Below are 22738 nucleotides of genomic sequence, written 5' to 3'. Positions count from 1 at the left end.
GGATAAAGAAAGGGATCTCTAATTTGTTAAAGGAAACACTGATTAATCTTTAAAACAAAGATAGAAATTCATTAATTTATTCAGTCACTTTTTACTGGTTAAAAAAAGAAAAGGAAGCATGCATCTTTTTGCACTTCTTTTGACAAGTATGTGTGCAACCATCTAAAGCCTTGCTAATCTGTTTGAACACAAAAATTGTAAATCATTATTTTAACAGGAAGTTAGCCTTTTGCAAATAGGTGAATATTTATAGCCAGAAGGTTGCTACAAGGCAGCTCTTATAGTGTCAAATAAATGCTAAAAAATCCTTCACCGAAGAATAGGAGGTATTTATAAATAAGAAGGCTTAAAAATGTCCATATACAAATGCCATAATAGTAAAATTGAGTGGAGAAGATAACTGGGCAGAAGACCACATTTACACTAGACAAAATGTAGGGGAAATTTTAGGGAGGAAACTCATGTAGGGAAAATTTCTATTAGTCAAAGGGGATTTTAGGTAAGAAATCTAGGTCTAAATTAAAAAGATAAGGGATGAATTTAGAGGGAGGATAAGGACTGAACCTTGGGATAGTAATGGGATAAGGTCATGTTACCTATACTTTTAAAATAATTAATTAATTAATTAATTTTTGGCTGTGTTGGGTCTTCATTGCTGCATGCAGGCTTTCTCTAGTTGTGACGAGTAGGGGCTACTCTTCGTTGTGGTGCACGGGCTTCTCATTGCGGTGGCTTCTCTTGTTGCTGTAGGCGCGCAGGCTTCAGTAGTTGCAGCACACGGGCTCAGTAGTTGTGGCTCATGGGCTCAAGAGTGCAGACTCAGTAGTTGTGGTGCATGGGCTTAGTTGATCCGCGGCATGTGGCATCATCCAGGACCAGGGCTCGAACCCGTGTCCTCTGCATTGGCAGGCAGATTCTTAGCCACTGCACCACCAGGGAAGTCCCTCCTATACTTTTATATTCTTACTCATTCATTAATATTTCATGATAGCCGCCTCAATCCACAGTCTGTAAAGAGCAACTTAGGAAATATTTTTCGTACTTAAGTTTGCCTAGTTGTCAGAAAAGAGATAACTTATTTGCTTGCCAAACCTGTTTTTTTTCCCATGTATCTACTCATACTCACATGTACAAGTGATGAGGATGATGGGGAGCCAGTTGTAGGTCTCCTTCCTCCTGAGGATGTGCCTTAGGGCACTGAGATGAATTATTCTGGAGCACATTTTCCACAGTGCTTTCTGTATTTGTACACAGTTTACTTCTCTGAGATGTTCAGTTTTCCAAAGAATTAAATATTTGATATGAATTTTATATGCACATGAGTTGGTGGAGGTGGCACAAGGTGGGCTTTGACGTGGGAGAATTTGTGAGGACACGGGTGCAATATTCAGGTTTGAAGTTCTGAGAACCCAGAATGGATAGAAGGAGAGGGGGGAGTGTGAGCCACGTGCCCTTGAGCTTGGCCGTTGTTGGGGAAAGGCTGGCCCAGGAGGACAGGGCAAGGAGAGTGTGGGGAGTTGCCATCAAAGTCTAGTGTCCAGAGGGTACATAGCACTCAGACTTACTCCAGACTGATGTCAGTGTCCAGGATGGTTCACTGGTGTATGGGATACAACAACATGAGTGTCTTCTTACTGCCAATGCTGCCAGGTCTGTGGTGACATTGATACAGTTTTGGGTTGTCTCCTTGTGTGGAGGAGGAAGTAGCTATGGCTGGGGGAGTGGATGTTGGTCTCAGGAGCAAGGGTAGTCTCTCCGGGCCTGGTGACTGGCAGTACCCAGGCAGGGAATTTGGGCTCCAGCCAAGCGATCTGGGCGCCGGAGTGGGTCCCATTCCAGCAAGTGCATTGAAGTGAGCTCGCCCCAGTCTGGCAGGGTCTTGGACAGAACCCTTGTGGGCCTGGAGGCAGGGGCAGGAAGGACAGGTGGGATATAGTAGTATTTGCGTTTATATTTAACCTCACCTTTTGAATAGTCTTTTTATATTTGGGCAAGTTTTCCCAATATAGATCTAGCCTTGCTAATGTAGGAGTCAGTCTTGCCAATATGGAAAGCTGTACTCAAATTTTCATCCTCTTTTGTAGCCAGATTTATAGGCATATGACTTAGACTTAACCTGTTAGACTCACTTCCAATGAGACTTCGGTTAGAACTGAAGAAGCAGATTCTGCAGAGAGCTTCCACTTGTGCTGGTGGAGGTGGGGGGTGGCAGCAGGGACTTCCCAGTGGTCGATTGCAGTGATGGCCATTTTCTAATCACTCCTGTATTGTGACATGGTTGGGACTTTGTTCCTGGAAGCTTAACTTTGACCGTATTTCTTCATCTTCCCAATAATTTTGTGAGATGCCCAGTAATCTCTTAAACTCCTTTTCTGCTAATCAGCCAGGGTCAGCTTCTTTTGTGTTCAACTAAGGGCCATGGCTGGGCCTGGCTTACCTAGGAGATAAGGCCGCAAATGAAGACAAGGCTTCATCAGAGTCCACCTAGTAACTGGCTGCAGCTGAGTGTGTGGGGTCAGCCAGTCAGTACCTGCTGCTGAGTAGGAGTGAAGCTGGCTAGGGATTAACTTCCGCATCCACCAGGACTCATTTCAGATTGCTTTTTGGGGGTGAGTTGGAACAGAAATGGAAAACAACTGTGTTGATAATTGGTCTGTTTGGCTATTGAGTGTATGAAACAGTGATTTTAGTTTTGGATATGTTTAGTTTGAGGTTCCAATAGAATTACTCATTTTTGGAGATATCTGGCATGTAACTGGAAATGCAGTTCTAACATTCAGAAAAGCGATAGGTGATACAAGTGATTTATTCAACTCACGGTTCTTTCAAGGCTCTGTTGAAGTTGGATGAGAGCAACATGGAATGAGGAGAGGAGGGTTGAGGGCAGGCCTTGGGGAGTGTTCATACTTGTGGGGAAGATTGGGGAAAGAGAGCATGAAGAAGCCTGGAAAGAAGTGTTCTGGAAGGATGGAAGGGAGCTCAGTGGGTATGCTGTTGGGAAGCTGAAGGGAGGTAGAGAGCTCCCAGGAGCAGGTAGGAACCAGCTCCTACGAAGGGCGTAAAGACAGAGGAGAGGCCTTCGGTATTTTAGTGACTTTGGAGAAAGTCATGGAAAATAGAATAAAACCTTACAGTAGCAGAGCGAAGGACTGAGGTAATATCTGGAACAATAGAGGTTAAGTGGAGATTCTGGTCAGATATTGTTAGACAGATTTGGAATCTAAATCATAAAATAAACTATGAAACTAGGGAACAACCCATATCTTTGTCCTTAACAGTTTTTTATCAGGCGTTTTTTTAATCAGGTTATTAATAAGTTCATCTGAGTCATTGCACCAATGTATCATATCCTTTTGTTTTAATGAGACAACAGCTCTCTAGTGCGGAAAATTTGGGAAAATATTCTGCTTTACGATTTTAGTGTTCATTAAACATTATTATGTAAGCTGTAAACAAATGTTAGAGAACTTAAATGTTTGTGACATCTGTGTTTTTATCATGAATGTTAGGTGTTCTCTTGTATTACAGTGACCATTGTTAACAGTTTGACCTCGCTCTATATTTCTGCCAGACTATTCAATGATAGCTATTTGCATTCTGTCTTTTCTTCCTTTTTTTTTGGTGATATGCGGGCCTCTCACTGCTGTGGCTTCTCCCGTTGCGGAGCACAGGCTCCGCACGCGGAGGCTCAGCGGCCATGGCTCACGGGCCCAGCCGCTCTGCGGTATGTGGGATCTTCCCGGACTGGGGCACGAACTCATGTCCCCTGCATCGGCAGGCGAACTCTCAACCACTGTGCCACCAGGGAAGCCCTTTTCTTCCTTTTATTCTAGTTTTTCCCCATCCTCATGAACAGTGACTTCATTATTATTGAATGGGAGGCTTGACTGCTGTGGTTGGTTAGAACCTCTGCGGTTCAAGATTTTCATTTTTTCTGCATTTTGAAGTGCTGTCTTTTTATATTTTCATTTTCTCTATTTTAAAGAGCTGTCTCTTTATGTTTGATATTCTGATAGAATTATCTACTGAAAATGAAAGTCTGTGCTCCTTGAATTCTGGATTCAAAATAATCATCTAGAATAGATATGATACTAGAGCAAGATGAAAGATGCCAAGATGCCAAACTTCACTTACAAAGGTTTATTATCAACAAGACTGGATCTTGATTTGTACCAGTCTTAAAAATGTATCTTGCATTGTAATTTGAGCTACGGTATTTCATCAGACATACAGTTTAAATTTATAGGATCCTATTTTTTGCCTTAATTTATGTCATCAAATAGAAGACACTAAATTCAAAAAGTGTTTCTTAAAATAAAGATATATTTATATGTTCTGTCATTATTTTTGTACAGAGTGTTTTAAAATGAATTGTTCTTAATTTGTGGAAGATGATCTGAATATAATTACATATCATAGAACTTTAAGGATTCTTCAGTGGTCGTCTAGTTCAGAATCTAAACCCTCGTATAAATTATTCCTTTATGTACATGAAAGCTTAAAGTATCTTTTAGTTATTGGTTTTGTCTGTGACCTGATCCTAGGCAGCATACATGGTGGTAGAGTTAACTCCTGCCCCGTCCCCAAGATGAAGGAGGTGAGGCCCGGCAAGGCTGACTTGCACCTGGGTGGCATCTGGTGAAGAATGGAGGTCTGCTAGGGGTTTTGAATTCCTACCCTGATATCTGTCTTATTTTAATAAATTATTCTGACAGAGATGTTTATAAGATAATTCACATGTCTAAAAATTAAATATTTTTAAAATGTTTTTTGTCAGTAGCTGTATTGAGTTTGGTAACTACTGAAATACAGAATTTTTTTTTTTTTGCGGTACGCGGGCCTCTCACTGTTGTGGCCTCTCCCGTTGCGGAGCACAGGCTCCGGACGCGCAGGCTCAGTAGCCATGGCTCATGGGCCCAGCCGCTCCACGGCATGTGGGATCTTCCCAGACCGGGGCACCAACCCGTGTCCCCTGCATCGGCAGGCGGACTCTCAACCACTGCGCCACCAGGGAAGCCTCCAGAATTTTACTTAGACACCAAGTTGCTATACCAAAAAAACCCCCACAAAACTTTTAAATCATTTTATTAGAACTCATATGTCAGAATTCAGTGGCAGTAATACCATTTACATTTTTTCTTGATGGGATTTCCCTGTAGTGTATTGCTAGTCTACAAATGACAGCGTTTTATGCTAAACAGGTTTTTTTCCTAGATGCAGCAGAGCTCTGTTTACACTGTGACCTTTCAGAATAAATTGGCAAGCATGTCAAAGCTAAGAAGTGTTGGAAAAACAGTTTCTTGGCAGTGAATCTTTGGGATGCTCCATTTACTTGAAATTTTAAACAATGAGCTAAAGGACCATGTTGAAGCATGAATGTTGCAAAATGATGATTAATGAGGAGCTTGTCACTTGGGATTCACTTCAGGTCCTGTTTACAGTGTTAGCCCAGAGTTACTCCTTGTAACACAAATGGATGATTTTTATAATATGAACACACAAGGTTAGTATAGTAAGGTAGTAATTAAGCAACACAATAAAAGCCTCATGTCCTTTGCCTTTTTCACTTTAAAGTTGACTTGTTAGCCTATCAGAAAGCTTATTTTCATTTCTTCATTAGCGTTGTACTGAGGTTTTGAGGTATTCTGACAATTTATATTTATTATATATATGTATATATATTCTTTTTTTGTCTGAGAAGTTCTAGGTTTAGGAACATATTTTAATAGACTTTTATGTATTTTCACATAGTTCATCATTATTCAAATAAGCATGTATATAAACTTCATTTTAGGCCAGTGAGCTGAGAAATGCTGCAGTTGATAATATATAAAATTAAGCAGGATCAATATGTTGATGGTTAACACGGAAGAAATCTAAAAGGCCCCAGTGCCAAATATGAGACAACACAAACTTTACATTAGACCCTGTTGTCCTGAATGGGGTTGAGGGTAGGAACCTTGACATTTGGAACAATGTGAATGTAGTGGGTGAGGCTGTGGTGAAGTCGGGAAACCTGAGGGCAGCAGAATTGGGTCTGGTAAGATATCCACAGTCACTGGGCTGTAGGATTTAAGTTAAAGATATAGGGCCTAAGTCCTTTTGAGATAATTATGGTGAAGGAGCAAACTAAGCTTGGTACGTGCAAAGCCAGGGGAAGCTTCACGTTGCCTGAATGAACAGTTTAGTGCTGAAGGACCAGGGCTGTCGTGGAGTAGCTCCTGGAGCAGTGCTCACTGTGGGGAAGGGTGCAGGTTAGTTCAGTAATGGTCCCACAAGCCAGTCAGTCAACCGGTTAGTGCAGGAGCTTGAAGAGTCTGTGTCTGAAGGTGGACTTAGACATTTTGGCTCTGTTTGGAGGTCCTTCTTGTGTGTGCCTGTGTGTGTGTGTGCCGTAGGCATGCCTGTGGGTGCACATGGGGGTGTGTGTGTATCCCACAAAGTTTGGGCTTGATTGAAGCCCCATCAGTTCTATTCAAACTATGTACTGAGCATTTGCTTTTTAATACCTTATTTCCTAGGAGTAGCATTCTTGTGTTTTGACTTTGGGCTGACCAGAAATCTTTGTCTATGAGGCCAGCTGTGGGTGGATGGATGCAGAGGTAGAGATGGGTGTGTTTTAGCCAGCATGGATTGTGAAAAAGCACATTTATTTCAGTAAATTACGAGAAAAACAAAACAAACAAAACATGGATTTAATTTAAACATTAGATACTCCCAGAAAGTAGAGATTCTTTTCACTGTTTATTTACTCAGGTTAGCTCTCTGGAGTTTAACTAAAAGACCAACACAAATACTTGTTTGTCACAAAGACGTCTTACAGTGAGTGCTTGAAGTAATATACCTTATTAATGTGAGGATAGTAAAAGTTTTTTAAGCTGCATCAAAGGAGAGATTCAACAAAATTGGAAGTCTGGCCAGAGAAAAACAACCGGATTTTATATATTTAGTTAATTATATGAGAACAGATGCAAAAGTTATGAGCAATTGCCTGACTCCGGAAGATAACCTGAGAAAGTGCTAAAATAAAGGTATTTAAACTTGTAAAGTAATTGGTAAATAGCAGATCAAGGGTAGAGATCTTTGCAATAGCTTCACTAAAAGACTCTATCAAATTTGGGAAACTCTTATATTAAGGAGATTAAATTACCATTAAATCAAAGAAATGCTTACACAGTAATTCTGGTCTATAATTTAAGGGGATCTTATTTATGCAGAATAATACATTAAAAAAACTATCAAGTTGGATAATTCAAATTAGAAGAGATTGGAACGTGCATTTCTCACTTACGTTACTTCACCTGATGCTAAAATACTTTTTTCATCAGCAGTCTTTATGAAAAAGTTATTATTAATCTTGATGCAGACAGTATAATTTGAGACAACTAAACTATATTATTATGAAATGAGCTAACAGGAGTCTCTTTGGATCTTTTATATATTTACAAACAAATGCTATTCAGATAACTAAAAAAAAACGCTTGAATGGTGTTCCCTCAAGCACGAGGTAGAGGAATAATGAATGAATGAATGAACGAACAAACAGACATACATAAAACATTTTTTTCTTGGTTAAGTAGGTAAGTATAGAATTATACTTAGGAATAGTTTTGACTTTTCAAACTTTTCTGACATAAAGTATGTACTGTATCTAGTTGTTTTGGTCTGATTTTATATTTAAATTATATTTTTATTTCCTTTCCTTTTTGAGCAAATAATATTTGTTCATTTGATTTGGATTCTAAACACATTTTTTTTTCATGGAATTATTTTAAATGTTTCATCGTGTGGTCTAATTTATAATAACATTAGACATTTGACTCAAAAGACTGGAAATCTCCTTTGAGCATGTGAAACATGTGGTCAACATAAGTTTAATGGTCTCTTTAAAGACCAGATAATTCTCAGAAGCTAGAAGTTGTTGATAGTCCGGGTAACGAAGAGGGTCATTTAGGAATACAACTCCAAGGTACTTTCAGGAGGCCAAGGATCGGACAGACAGAGTGGCAGAAACAATAGTAAATCATGCTTTTCAAAAATAGTGTACCTTCTTATTAATTCATTTTCTCTCCAGTGGTCAGTTGAAGTGTTTTAAAATAGATGGAAATTCAGAATGACAGGGTCTTTTAGTCAGATATAAACCTTTTTGTGCCCAGAATGGACTCTGTACCTAGGCTTCAGAGTCAGATATCAGTTTTATGTTATGAAGGAGTTTTAAAACTTATGTATTGTAGACAGCTGAGTCAGCACTTCTTTTCACACAAACATTAAAATTCAAGTATGAGGTTTGAAGATATGTAAAGTAGCTCATGTAGTATTTACTAGGATATAATTTACATATAATGAAAGTCATACATTTAAACTATACAAGTCTCTAACATTTGGCAAAAGTATACACTATGTAACTACTACCCTAAACACAGTATAGAACATTTCCATCTTCCCAGAAAGTGCCCTTGTGCTCTTTGTAGTAATTCTTTCCGGTTCTCTGCCACAAGCAACCACTGATTTTGAATGTTATTGATTAATTTTACCTGTTTTAGGATTTTATATGCGTGGGGTCATATAGTATGTATCCTTTTGTGTCTCATTACTTTTGCTCAGCAAGATGCCTCCATGGTTCATCATTTGTTGTGTTTTATTCCTCTTTATTGCTGAGTAATATTCCATCATGTGAATATACTGAAATGGGGAAAAGATTTGAACAGGCATTTTACAAAGACATATATATTAATGGCCTATAAGTATGTGAAAAAGATCCTCAGCATCATGTGTCATACAAGGAAGTGGAAATTAAAGCCAAAGTGAGAAACAACTGCACACCCTCTAGAATGGCTAAAATTAAAAAAACGTTCACGCCAAGTATTGGTGATCAAATTGTATTCTCATGCATTCCTTTTGGGGGTGTAGAATGGTGCAGCTACTTTGCAAAGTAACTTGGCAGTTTCTTATAAAGTTAAACATGTACTTACCGTATGATGCTGCAATCTCACTCCTAGATATTTACCCAAAAGAAAGCAAGCCATATGTGTACATAGTCTTGTTCATGAATATTCATAGCAGTTTTATACATAATATTGATAGCTCCAAACTAGAAACAACCCAAATGTCCACCAACTAGTCAGTAGATCAATACATTCTGATATAGATTTGCTTTTGTTTTTGTACCTGAGGTTTGTCCTTGGCAAACTTAGAAATGTGTAAAATTTTCAGAAATGTAATACTGCAAGATTCTTGAAAAAAAAAATAGCCAGGTCTTTGTTATATCAAAAACTACAATAGAATCCTATTTCATTTCATTCCTAACATAGTATAAAACAGTGGCTCTCTGCATTGTGTATGTGACCTATAGTAAGCTGGAGAACCTGATTGAAATTGTGGCTCAGCCATGTTCTGTCTATCTGAAAAGAGTTCCCTTCTCCTGGGTTAGAACTGAATCATCTACAAAATGAGATGGACTTCTGTATCCCTGGCACAAATTGGCTTAAATAATGAAGTAGTTTGTTTTGTTTCCTCTCAGATTCTTTCAGTCTTAATTTTGTTACAAGCTTTATTTTCCACATTTCATAAGTATTCAAGATGATTTGGGGAATGGGTATGTCAAGAACTGTTAGATTGCTTTAAACCAAAAACTTTTCGATTGTATTTTAACTGTATCAAGTCTTAGCCTTACTGAATTTATATCACTGTTGTCTGTATTGCAGTCATAATCATTTTTGGGTTTGTGGTTTATTTATAAATGAAATTAAGCTGTATTGTATGAATTCTTAAGGATGATGAATTAAGAGCCGTGTTAGGACTACTTACTCAAATGGTAGAAAATTGTAAGATCAGAAGTCAGAATTCCTGGATCTTTTACATATGGTTTGTGTATTGTAATGCTGCTTTTTCTTGAAATAAGAATACTATAAATTTGAACCTCATAAATGAAACTTTGCAGATTAACTGCAAATTTCAAGCTGTTTCAATTAATTTAAATTTGTATGGAAAACTCAAATAGTGATTGTTTCTTAAGGGGACTCAGAGTTCTGTGGCTACATCTAGACAGTAGAGAAGCTAGATTAAAAACTAACTTAAAAAAAGCCACTTATTAAGTATGTGGCTTAATTTTAGACAATTGGAATGGATATACATTTTTTAAAATCAAGGATTATTTATACCCTGGAAGTGGTTTTCTTAAAAAATTATACACACAACAGATGTGTTAAATTTGTCATTGTCATATTGCTGACGTGTAATCAATTACTCTCCAGTAATTGAATATGAATCAATACCAAGACTTAAAGTTGTTTACTTTCCCTCTCTACCTTGCTTCATTGTTTCTAAAATTAAATCTAGGGAGAATAAAATTAACAAACAGATATTGGTGTGAAATTGGTCTTAAAATCCTGGACTATATATTTCAAGGTAAATTAATGGAGTCCTCATGTAAAGGTATTTTGAAGAAAGAAATAATAAAACCATTAATAATATTTGCCTAAAACATTGATTCTCAAATTTTTTCTACTAGGGCTCCCTCTCCAGGTTTTCTCAGCTCCTTGACAGCATACCCATACTACTGTGGTGGGACTCGAGTGTTCGGGGCGGGGGGTACAGCCTGATGTCACAGTTGTTTCTTTTGGGGTGTGTGGAGGGAGGGCATGAACTTGGCAGTACAGCCACTAAGCATGGTTCTCCAGGCCTCCCCCCGAGAGTCTAGTAGCTATGAATATTTACTTTTAAACTTTTTATTTAGGAATGGTTTTAGACTCATAAAAGTTGCAAAAATAGTGCAGAGAGTTTCTGCTGTACTCCTCACTTAACTGTCCCCAAAGATAACACCTGACGTAACCACAGTACTATTATCAACTAAACTACAGACCTTTTTTCAGATTTCACTGGTTTTTATGTGTACTCTTTGTATGTGTGTATGTTTGTGTTCTGTGAAGTTTTACCACATGCATTGATACTTGTAACCACTGCAGTCAGGATGCAGAACTTTTCCATCAGGCTTAAGAAATTTTCTCATGCTACTCCTTGATAGTAATACCCTTCCTCCAACCCTGGCAACCACTGATATGCTCTCTATCACTACAATTTTGTCATATGGGGAATGTTATATAAATGGAAGCATACCATTATAGGCTTTATTGTGTCTCCCCAGAATTCACATGTTGAAACCCTAGCATTCAGTACCTTGGGATATGACTGTTTTTGGATACAGGGCTGTTAAAGGGGTGACTGTGTTAAAATGAGACTGTTTGTATGGGCCCTAATCCAATCTGACCGTTGTCCTTATAAGAAGAGAAAATTTGGGCACACAAAGACACACCTGGGGTGCATGCACGCAGAGAAAAGACCCTGTGAAGACAGAGAGGGCACGCGGCCAGGAGAGGCCTCAGAACCAGCCCTGCTAACCTTGATCTTGAGTTTTTAGTCTCCAAAACTGTGAGAAAATTGATTTCTGTTGTTTAAGCCACTCAGTCTGTGGTATTTTTTTATAGCATTCCTAGAAAAACTAATACACACAGAGTCTATAACCTTTTAAGATTTTTAAAAATTCAACGTAATTCTCCATCTACTAGTGTATCAGCTGTTCTTTCCTTTAATTGCTGAGTAGAATTCCACTGTGTGGATGTTCCACAGCTTATTTATACACTCACTTGTTCAAGGACATTTGGGTTGCTTCTAGTTTTTGGCCTTTCTGAATAGAGCTGCTGTGAATACTCATGTATAGGTTTTTGGCAGAATGTACGTGTTTATTTCTCTAAACACGCAGGAATAAGATTCTTGGGTCATGTGGTAAGTGTATGTTTAACTTTATAAGAAACTGCCTAGCACGTTTCCAGAGTAGCTCAACCATTTTGCATTTCCACTGGCAATGTGTGAGAGTCCAGTTGCTCTGCATTCTTAGCAGCACTTGGTATTGGCAGTATTTTTTATCATTGCCATTCTATTGGATGTGTACTTGTTTCTCATCATGGCTTTAATCTGCCTTTCTGTAATGGCTAATGACGTTTAGTATCTTTTCAGTTACTTGCCATCACTGTCCTCTTTGGTGAATAAGTTGTTTTTGATTATAGTTCACATGTAGAGCATTGCAAGCCTGGAGTCAGGGCCAGAAAGTTGACCTTGAGGATGGGGATGGAGATCATTTGACATTAGGGGACGTGGGGCACTCTAGAGGCTGGTGAGTTGTTAGTTCAGCCACAATGAAGTAGCCCTTTGAATTGAGTTCTGTACTTCAGGTCCGTCCTTGGTGCTGTGCTTTGTGTTGTGATAAGACAACTTAGTGCTTGAAGGAGAAATCCATCTTGCTGGAGACTGTTAAAGTGCATGAATGTTATTCATGAAGGTAATCGGTGAGCTGATTCTACCCCTTCACCCATTTGCTGGTAGAGTTATACGGGTTAGTTGGTAAGTAGCTGGGAAACTATACTAGAGTCCTGAAGACACTGGATTGAGGTCTGAGTCTATAAATAAGTAGTGGTAAAACCAAAGCAATTTTATATGAACTGTTAGCTTTTGACGTGAGTTTCTCACATCTTGAAAAGCAAGAGAAGCAAGTTAGACTAAAGGAGTAATACATGTAATTAAATCCCGTAATGTAGGTTTTGAAGATTATTTGGATAATGAATAATGTAAAAATGTATCCTCTGTTGACTTCAGGCATTTTCTTCAAATAAGCATATCCTAGCTTTAATGGGACTGGTTGCAGAATCAAAACAGAAAAGCTTTTGCATGTTTTGAAGATAAACTGTTTCAAATCAGACCACTTTCTCACTTAGTAGTCATAATGTTATGGATTTTGTGGATAGCAGTTTTAGGGACAGGTTTCAGAGTGAATGCTCCTGTGTTCGCACACACACATAACCACATGCAAATGCACACGTGCAAATGTAGGTACACACAGAGGCAGCCTTCCTTTGGCCTCTTCACCTCCCTGTCCTCTGGATTGGATGCTTCTCCTCTTTGCCCCGGCTCCCTTCTCTAATGTGTCCAGGTGGAAACTGGTCAGTTACTGTGCTTGTACCTGCGGTGCTGTGGGCCACACTTGGAGAAGCATTCACAGAGCCAACCATCCTTCTCCACTTTATACAGCAACCATGAGCCACCGCTCACAGGCTGAATGTGCTTCCTGGGGCTCTGCCTGTTTCAGTCGTTAGTGAGTAGACTGTCTTGACATACACTGTTACAGAAAACTTGAGCTGTTTGTTTTGAGAGAGAAGCCTAGTATTTGATCACTATGCATTTAATGATGTTTTCATATAAAAGCTGCTGAGTGTGTGTTGGTCTTGTGACCCAGACCTGGCTGTGATAGCTGCGTTTTGCTCCTCTCAACTCTCTCCTTCCACTTTTGAGCATAACATGGGCACTTTCTTTTAAGTCAGGATTAAAAAATATGTGTGTGTGTGTGTGTGTGTGTGTGTGTGTAGGTTTTTATTTCTATGTCTATTTTGGACCTGAAATAATAGAATTGTATGAGTAGTTGTGGCTGAAAAGCAGCAAGACTGAAGTATCTTTGTAGATGTGGGTTTACCGTAGGAACTGTAAGATATTAAAACATTTATTTTCTCCCTTAATATGGATATAGCCTATTCCAAGTAATATGTTATCACCAATTTAGCCTTTGTAAAGTTAAGTAAGATGAATGGAATACTGGCATTTGGGATTTCTTTTTTGTGTTCATCTACTTTTGGCATAAATGAACTTGAAAGTATGAGAAATGAGAAAAGCTTACATTTTGAGTGGTAGATTATACAGTTGCTTTCATGAAAGAAATTTTCTTAGATTCTAGTAAAAATACAGCTTTTCCTAAATTCTTCTACCATTAAGTGCTTGCTGACTCAGGGGTTGGCACACTATGGGGCCACAGACCAAATATAGCCAGCTGCTTATTTTTGTAAATAAAGTTTTATTGGAACACAGCCATGCCCATTTGTTATGTATTGTCTGTGGCTCTGGTGGCAGAATTTGAATAGTGACAGAGATCGTGTGGGCTTCAAAGACTAAAATATTTGCTATCAGACTGCTGACCCCAGTGCTAAATGATAGCACAAAAAATGCATATAAATGTTTGTTTTATTTTAAATTGTGTTGAAAGACTAGAACTCTTTTCTGGTTAAAAAGTTAAGCTGTCACTTACACTGAAGGGAGCAGGGCACATATGTTGGCAACTTTGGGGATCCTTTCTTTACCTTAACTAGTGATTATGTATAACCTTAAACAGCTGGAAGTTTTAATCATTGAATAAATGTGACAGACCAGTGTCTTTTAAGATGTTAACAGTTAAATTATACAAGACCCTCAGAGCAGGTGGTTGGAACCATTTATTTTCACATTTTATTTTTCTTGCTCCACAGTTTATAGCAAATTATCTTATGTTTTATGATTTGGAAATCAATTTTTCCCCTCAAAATTTTTTTTCAAATTTTTTTTTTTATTTTTTGAAGATTTATTTATTATATATTAATTTATTCATTTTTGGCTCCATCGGGTCCTAGCTGTGGCATGCAGGATCCTCGTTGAGGCATGCGGGATCTTCCGCTGCAGCTCATGGGCTTCTCTCTAGTTGTAACATGCGGGTTTTCTCTTTAGTTGTGGCATGCGGGTTTTCTCTTCTCTAGTTGTGGTGCGCAGGCTCCAGGGTGCATGAGCTCAGTAGTTGTGGAGGGCGGGCTTAGTTGCCCTGCAGCATGTGGGATCTTAGTTCCCTGACCAGGGATCGAACCTGCGTCCCCTGCACTGTAAGGCGAACTCTTTACCACTGAACCACCAGGGAAGTCACTGGAAATCAATTTTTAATTTTTCCTTTACAGCCTGAGTGAGCCTGTTTTGTGGCATATCTGGAGAGACTTGGGTTTGAATCCTGCTTTTTCCGCTTAATAGTTGTGTGGGCAAGTAACTTCTCTGTGCTCCCTTGTAAAATGGGGACAGCAGTAAGACCTACCTCATAGGGTTGTTGGTTTCATACATGTAAAGCACGTAGTACAGTGCCTTGCATATTGTAAGTGCTTACTGTATGTTGTTGTCAGTATGGTTTGCTTTTATAATACTTTATTGAAGCTTCTCCAGTCACAAGGGGGCAGTCTCTGTTATTGAAAGCAGTGTGCTTGGATGAAGGTAAAGCAATCAGGAATTTTCCCTGAACCCTTAGCTCTTTCTGTAACAACAGTAACTGTCAAATGATGCCATTCCTATGAGTTATCAGAGTTGAAAACCAACGAAGCACCTGCATTTCTGAAGTAACATGAAGATTATCCATACAGTACAATCAAATTTAATTATTGAGTGACAGATTAATTGAGGCAAATGCTTCTTTTAAACACTTGATTTAATTTTTCTTTCTGTTGCCTGCTTTCTGCCATTTATATGTTTTTCTCTACAGCTTGAGCTTCTGAAAGTGTGGTGTGCCTTTTAATATGTCAAATTCCTGGGTCTCTGCTCTGACCTTACTGAATCAAGATCGCTTGGGATGGGCCCCAGGTGATTCTTATGCACACTGAAGTCTGCGAACCGGATCTGGGGACAAAGTGATTTGAGATGCAAACGATTGAGTTCTCTTTTCTAGTATTTTTGGCATGAGGCTGCACTCTGGAGGAGAATGAATTTCTGTCAGTGTCTTAGGATTTGCTGAGCTTTGCACAGGGCCTGTGGAGGAAGGCCATCCAGGAGGCCATGGGGTCTGAACTGTGGACCGTTCTTCCTCTTTCTTGCTGTCCTGGCCTGGGACTCCCTCCAGTCCCTTGGATTACTCCTTCCCTTGACCTCCAGATAAACTGCTTGCACTGAGCTGACCCTGTTAGGACAGCCTGATAATTTCTAGGGAACTTTGGAGACTAAGCAGAAAACAGACACTTAAAGGAAGAGACAAACATTGTGAAATGTAGGCTTCTGCTTCTAAGAATTCTAAAGAAGGACGTGAGGAACCTTTGGAGTCTCGGCTCCCTTTCTTCTAGCAGCTGGTGTAATGTGCGTGGCTAGACTGTCTCCAGGCTTCGTCCCACGCTCCTGCCTTCTTTATTGCCACATGGAGGCCATCTACCTGCTCATTTTGCTTCACTTCAAGACAGTGCTTACTGTTGGTTTACTTTAAAAATTTCCAGACTCCATAGATCTTCCCAATTTAGCTTCAAGATCCTCACCAAGTCAGTATTTCTTTGTCAGTCAGGGGTGATTAATACTTAAACAATCTTAATAAATACTAGATTTGCTACTCCTTTACTTTTCTGGAGCATTCCATTAGTATAACCCCCAAAATGAGTTTTCCTTTTCCTTCCCTTCATTAAGCCCTCCACAGAGGGAAGCATCACAGTCTAACCGTACGTTATCTCATGTTGTTTGTTGTGTAACGGTCTTCAGAATTGGGCCCAGAAGAGGAAGGGTGAGGTGGTTTTTCTGACTTGGGTCTCCTGCCCCATGATTGCAGATGCTGAGTTACTCAGTGACTAGTGCTGTAGGATTTGCCTCTGTGGGAAGGTTACAGGTGTGGCCAGGGAACCTGCATGTTGGGAGGGCCTTTTCCGTGTCCCCTGACTCTGGAGAGGCCCATGTGTAAACTATTCTATTTTTAAAGTCTCTAAGAAAGACAGTTTCACAGCCTGTCATGATAATCTGTTCCTTTTTCTTTTTCTTTTTTTTTTTTGCTGTACGCGGGCCTCTCACTGTTGTGACCTCTCCTGTTGCGGAGCACAGGCTCCGGACGCGCAGGCTCAGCGGCCATGGCTCACTGGCCCAGCCGCTCCATGGCATGTGGGATCTTCCTGGACCAGGGCACGAACCCATGTCCCCTGCATCGACAGGCGGACTCTCAACCACTGCGCCACCAGAGAAGCCCTCTTTTTAATTTTATTTGTTTTTTGTCTGTGTTGTGTCTTTGTTGCTCCGCGTGGGCTTTCTCTTCGTTGGGAGCGTGGGCTGCTCTTCGTTGTGGTGCGCGGGCTTCTCATTGAGGTGGCTTCTCTTGTTGCAGAGCATGGGCTCTAGGCAGGCAGGCTTCCAACATTTAATTTGCATTATAGATTTTAATGCACTTCTGTAACATCATTAAGCTGATTTTTTGAAACACACATGAGGTTTCTTTTAAATAGTTTCTTAATGCTGATTGATTAAACTTTTGGTCCATTCTGACTTTGAGATCTTTCACTGCTCCCATGTTTGTGTGACTAGACATTACCCATGTCACTTCTGGGGCATTTAATCTTTAATCCATCAGTGGGCTTTTTTATATTGCATGAGTATGGTGACTGATCATTTTTAATTTAGAATTCTCTGGAGCTGCTGATTGATTCTTCTTGGCAGCAATTGGCAAATTACATTCAGATTCTAGCAAAATTATGCCATCCTCTTTTCATTAATAAAATTGGGTCTAATTTCAACTTGTAAGTTTTAAATACTTCTCCTGTCTCCTCCTTTTGTTCTTTTCCCATCTTCTCTTTTCATGTTTGTCTCTTCCTTGGATTCACTCTCTTCTCTTGTGTGTTAGAATGAGGAGGCTAATATTTGGTTTCAGAGCTTTTTCTGAGTTTGCCAACAGTGGTATTGACTAGGTTGTAATTTTTAAGAACCGTGGGGACAGCTTTATTTCAGATGAAGAGGATTTGAATGAGTAAAGGTGTGAAAAAACCACATCATATCTTATAAATCCTTATAAGGTCCCTAGGTCTCTTGCAGAGCATAATGTGATTTGTCAGTTGTCACCCTTCGTGAGCTACAGATGTCATTGATCATGAGAAAGAAAAATCCCTCTTTAAATGTTTATCATTTGTGTTCAGAAAACGTGATTTTCAACTTTTTTTGGAGTCACAGAACTTATAAGCAGTAATGAGTTGGATTTCCCTTGGCAGGACTGACCGCTGGGGAATGTTCATGGGTGAAATATAGACTGACTTGCCTTAGATTGGTTGCTGCTTCCCCAGCCCTTAGGGCTTTCGACTTGTGCCCTAGGCTTGAATGTTGACGGACAGAGGGCCTGTGATGGAATATATTTGTGTGGTGCTTTTCATGTGAAGGTTTAACCCTTTTTTGTTGTTGTGGTAAACATTTATTTTACTATTGAGCAAGAATTTGTGTGAAAGAATAAAAACAGGACATTTTCTTCATAGATCCTTTTATTTAAAGTAAATTGCATGAGCTCTGGGAGTCTTGCGGGTGTGTACATACCTAACAAAAATTGTTGTGTGCACTGGTTTTGAAACTGGAAGGAAGTGATACTACTTGAGGATTCTCTGTTTCTTGTTTTTGCAGTTTTTATAGAAAATAGTTATGCAGACTAGGCATTTTATTATTCTGCTTAGGGGTGAGGTTTTGGGATGCTATTGTTATTTTATTCACTCTTTGTCTTCTTCAGTTACTCTGTGTTCATCTGGTTGACTCCTATGTGTTTTGTTTAGACTTTCCCTAGCAGAGGTAGAGTGACAGAGGTGCACAAAATTTTTTGGAAGGGAGAGTTAAGACCTAGAATTCATTTTCAGTGTAGAGTTTTGAGATAATGTGATTGAAAGAGAGATGATCTGTACATTAGCAGCTAACAAAGATCCTTGGGAAGGATTTTTAAATACAGTTGACCTTTGAACCATATGGGTTTGAACTTTGTGGGTCCATTTATATGTGGATTTTTTCAATAAATACTACAGTATCTGGTTGAATCCACGGATGCGGATCCCCTGATGTGGAGGGCCAAATGTAAAGTTAACAGGCAGATTTTTGACTCGGGGCGGGGGGTGGTGGTTTGGTGCCCCCATGTTGTTCAGGGGTCAACTGTAAATTCTTCTCTAATTCCACTCCCTATTTAAATGGTATTTGTCACTAAAAGAAGTTAAATGTTTTCCTAACAGCATTTTAAAAATTGGTTTAAGAACCAAGAGACTTCAGAAAGTCTCTTTACAGTTTTGAAATATTTTAAATGTAGTCTTTTGCCTAAATGCATAAATTAAAAATCCATTAGTTATTTTTCAAATACATGACTTGCTCTTTAAGATTTCTTCCAAAACCCCAAAGAATTCTCTTGTTGGTAATATATCAGTGACCAAAGTCTCTCCTGTTGAAATGTTCAGTTTTACAAGCTTTGCTGCTTTGAAACTAAAAGTTATTCAAGGAAGGGTTATTGTTTGGGCTAGGTTCAGGTACTCTTGGATCTCAACGACTGTGTGGAGGGAAATGAAGAGAAGGAAAATTGTTGCTGAAATTGACATGGGGAGTGCTTTCCTGGCTCTTCAAACTCCAGTAAAGAGGTGCTGGCCTCTGGAGTCACCTACCACGCCTGGCCTGCAGCTGTAGCTCTCTTTGAGCTTGATGAATATGAGCATATTTTTAACTTATTTTAGAAATCATCTTAATTCTGGCTGGATATTGGTTCATAGAAGTCATACTACCTCAAGCATGAAGGAAATAGATTTAAATGTTCCTTGAGACGTTTAGTTTAAAATGATCAGTTTCTGAAACTTGGATTTTACACAGTCTGTCTAACAGTCTTTGCTTCTTTGAGCAGAAATGTATACTAACACTGGGAGCGGGGGCGTGGTGGTGGTCCTGCCTCTCTAGGTTGATTCCCCCAAGTTAATGAACCTTGCGTCTTGCTTTTGAGCTTTTTAAGGAAATGCTGCATCTTAGGATAGAAATCACTTAGTCACTGTTGCATCAAACATTATAGTTGGATTTTTTGAAGCTTTTTTTTTTTTAAAGCTAATAACTAGATTATCAATTTAAAAGTCAGGCTTATTTAATGTGGAAAACTTTTGAATGATCAGTGCTTATTTTAAAATATTTTAAATTACATATATATGCATATATATATAAATGTGTGTATATATATGTATATACATATATACACATGTGTGTGTGTGTATGTATATATATCTATATCTATCTGTTTCCTGATGACTAGAGTAATACATGTTCCCTTTGGAAATTTCAGAAAATACAGAAAAATGCCAGTAAGAAAACTAAAGTTACTTAAAATCCCATCATTATAGAAATAACCACAATTTACATTCTGGTAAATAGCTTTCCATTACTTTTTCTAGTTCAAATTGTATTTATCTTAGGAGAAAATTCTAAGCCAAACTTCCAGCCAAGGCTGGAGTATTGATTATTAGCTGACAACAAGAGAGAAATGTGAGAAAAGGAGTTAGAGATTGGTGCTTGGTTTGGGATCATATTCCCCTTTAGTTCTCTCTTTTGAAAAAGTAGTTGTTTGCAGACAGTTGATTTATTTTGAAGCACAGACATCCACTCCTCCATGCCCTGGACTCAAGAGCTTTTTCTGGGTTGCAGGGTATCCAGTACTCTGACTAATCCGTCTTCGTGACCTCTCTTGTCATTTAGGGAATACGTTTGACTTTCGACTGGCAGCACTTCGAATGATTCCATCAACTAACAAGACTGTACAGTAACCGTATTTGTTGACCAAATTAAATTGCTTCCCAGTAGCCGTATTTGTTAATTTTCTGTGAAGCTCTCTGTATAAATCTTTTGCCTATAGAGATGCCTGCAGAAAAGTCATAAAGTAAGACCTTCTTTCTTGCCATCTGACAGCAAAATTCTAATAGCACTTTTGTGCAGAATAAATGTCTCAGAACAGAAATGATGCTGGTTTGGCACAAGTGGCACTAGAGCCTCTCTGACTTCAGGAAACGTCTGCATCTCTGATGTGGTGTCTCCGTGAAAGTGATGGAATTACAGGGGCTGGTTGTTCTTTGCTGAAATCAAGTGCGTTTTGTCATTTAATGAGTCAGCAATGTGGTGCTGATTGTAGCTGCAAAGGTCCCATTGCTCATCAGCCCATATATCTGTGTGGGCTTTCACATCTCTATGTGCTCTTTCATTCTCAGGGGTAACTTAAAGAGAAGCCCCATCAAAGAGAACCCTTTGCCCACTGCCAGAGCGGTAGCTGTCTTGGCTATGAATTGTTCATTCTGCCAAACTTAATGGTCAGTATCTTTTTCTTTCTCGCTTCTGAGCTTACCAGAACAATTGCAGTAAACCAAATGGGAGAAAATAAACCATTACATTAAAAAAAATTGGTTTTTTGTTTGTTTGTTTTTGCACACTGAAAATAAGGACTCCTATAAGGGAAGTAATAATATATGATAGTATGTAAAAGGTTTTGATTTTCATCAGTATTTTGTTTAATCTAAGCGATCTAAGGAACAGTGGTTATGTAAATAGACCTGTCATACTTCCCTACAGAATTATGATAGGTTTCTGGTTTTACACGTGTTAATGGATAATTTTCAAAGAGGTAAAATCATCAGTCTCAGGTAAATATAAAATGAATCTGTGTGAGAGATTTTATTTAACTCATGAAATTAATGAGGAAATCAGTAAGATGTTATGGCTGGTTCAAAGAACATTTGAGACATCAGGCATATATAGGTAATTTAACAGAGAAATGCTTCTGGGTTAGATAGAAAATCGGTTAATGCCCATCAGAGACATCAACCTTTGTGGCTATCTGTTCCACCAGACAGACAGTTTTTGCATCTCATTTGGATAAATATCTGCAAGTTCACAAGCTCCTTCTCTCATCCTGGAAGTTTAATCCAGAGTAAACAATGAGTTGCATTAGGTCCATTTGCTTGGTATGCCTTTTACCTCCCCGTTTGATATTAAAAACATGGGCCCAGATGTTTCACAAGTTTGTATACCTTTTTTCTGATATGAAGAAAAGGAAAAAAAAAAAAAAGAAGGGACATGATGTTTGCTTTTATTACAAGAAAACGAAGGGGGAAAGTGTAGGAAAAAAGAAGATGGATTAGGTAAGAAATTTTTACTTTCACAGTGTTTGATGTAAAAAATCAAACACATCTCATGTTATAGAAGAAACAACTTTTTTCCTTTTCTCCTGGTCTGTAATGTTGATGCTCCTCTAAAACCCAGTGGATAAGCTTAGCTGTTGTCAACTCATTCATGTTCTAGGGCCTGAGTTTGTTCCACAGCTGAGTAGAATGAACTCTTTTTTTTTTTTGCGGTACGCGGGCCTCTCACTGTTGTGGCCTCTCCCGTTGCAGAGCACAGGCTCCGGACGCGCAGGCTCAGCGACCATGGCTCACAGGCCCAGCTGCTCCGCGGCATGTGGGATCTTCCCTGACTGGGGCACGAACCCGTGTCCCCTGCATCGGCAGGCGGACTCTCAACCACTGCGCCACCAGGGAAGCCCTAGAATGAACTCTTAGTAGAACATGATCCAGTTAGCATTTGAGCAGTTGACTTACTGAGTCATTTTGAATTTTGATTCATTTGTGAGACCCAACCCAGTTGTAAGAAATAAAAATTGTTTAAAAAAAGTGTTAAGGGACTTCTCTGGTGGTCCAGTGGTTGGGACTCTGTGCTCCCAGTGCAGGGCGCCCAGGTTCAATCCCGGGTCAGGGAACTAGATCCCGCATGCTGCAACTAAAAAAAGATCCCTCATGCCGCAACTAAGACCCAGCACAGATAAATAAATAAATATTAAAATTAAAATAAAATCAGTGTTAAAATGTCAAAAACGGCCATGTAATGCCACTAAAATAATACTAAATAAACTTTGTATTAACTCTGTGATGTAGAATCTTAGACACTTATAACGGGCGGGACTTAAGAGGTTTCATGTGGTTGAGGAGACTGAAGCCCAGTGAGGCTGAGTGACTCCACTGGCTTATTCTGGGAAGAACGAGAACTAAAATCTGTGCTTTTTACTGTTGATCCAAGACTGTGGCCTTTTAAATGTATGCATAATTGTGAAATATAGTGCTCAGAAAACTATAATCTTGGCTTAATA

The 22738-nt window shown here is 39.1% G+C and overlaps 1 protein-coding gene across 8 annotated transcripts in view; it reads left to right on the top strand.

Annotated features, from left to right (window-relative positions):
- The window catches only part of PRIM2 (DNA primase subunit 2), a 276052-nt gene that overhangs the window by 89929 nt on the left and 163385 nt on the right, over positions 1-22738 (top strand). The window contains exon 8 of one of the 8 annotated variants that reach the window (XM_033424343.2): positions 20305-20968. The exons of the other annotated variants lie outside the window; for them this stretch is intronic. Coding sequence (XP_033280234.1) covers positions 20305-20343 — 39 coding nt within the window. The 3' untranslated portion in view covers positions 20344-20968. Of the gene's footprint in view, positions 1-20304; positions 20969-22738 lie in introns of those variants that run through there. 8 annotated transcript variants of the gene reach the window in all.

The sequence above is a fragment of the Orcinus orca genome, chromosome 10, assembly GCF_937001465.1.
Source record: "Orcinus orca chromosome 10, mOrcOrc1.1, whole genome shotgun sequence".
Taxonomy (NCBI): Eukaryota; Metazoa; Chordata; class Mammalia; order Artiodactyla; family Delphinidae; genus Orcinus; species Orcinus orca.
This window is presented reverse-complemented; position numbering and strand designations above follow the sequence as displayed.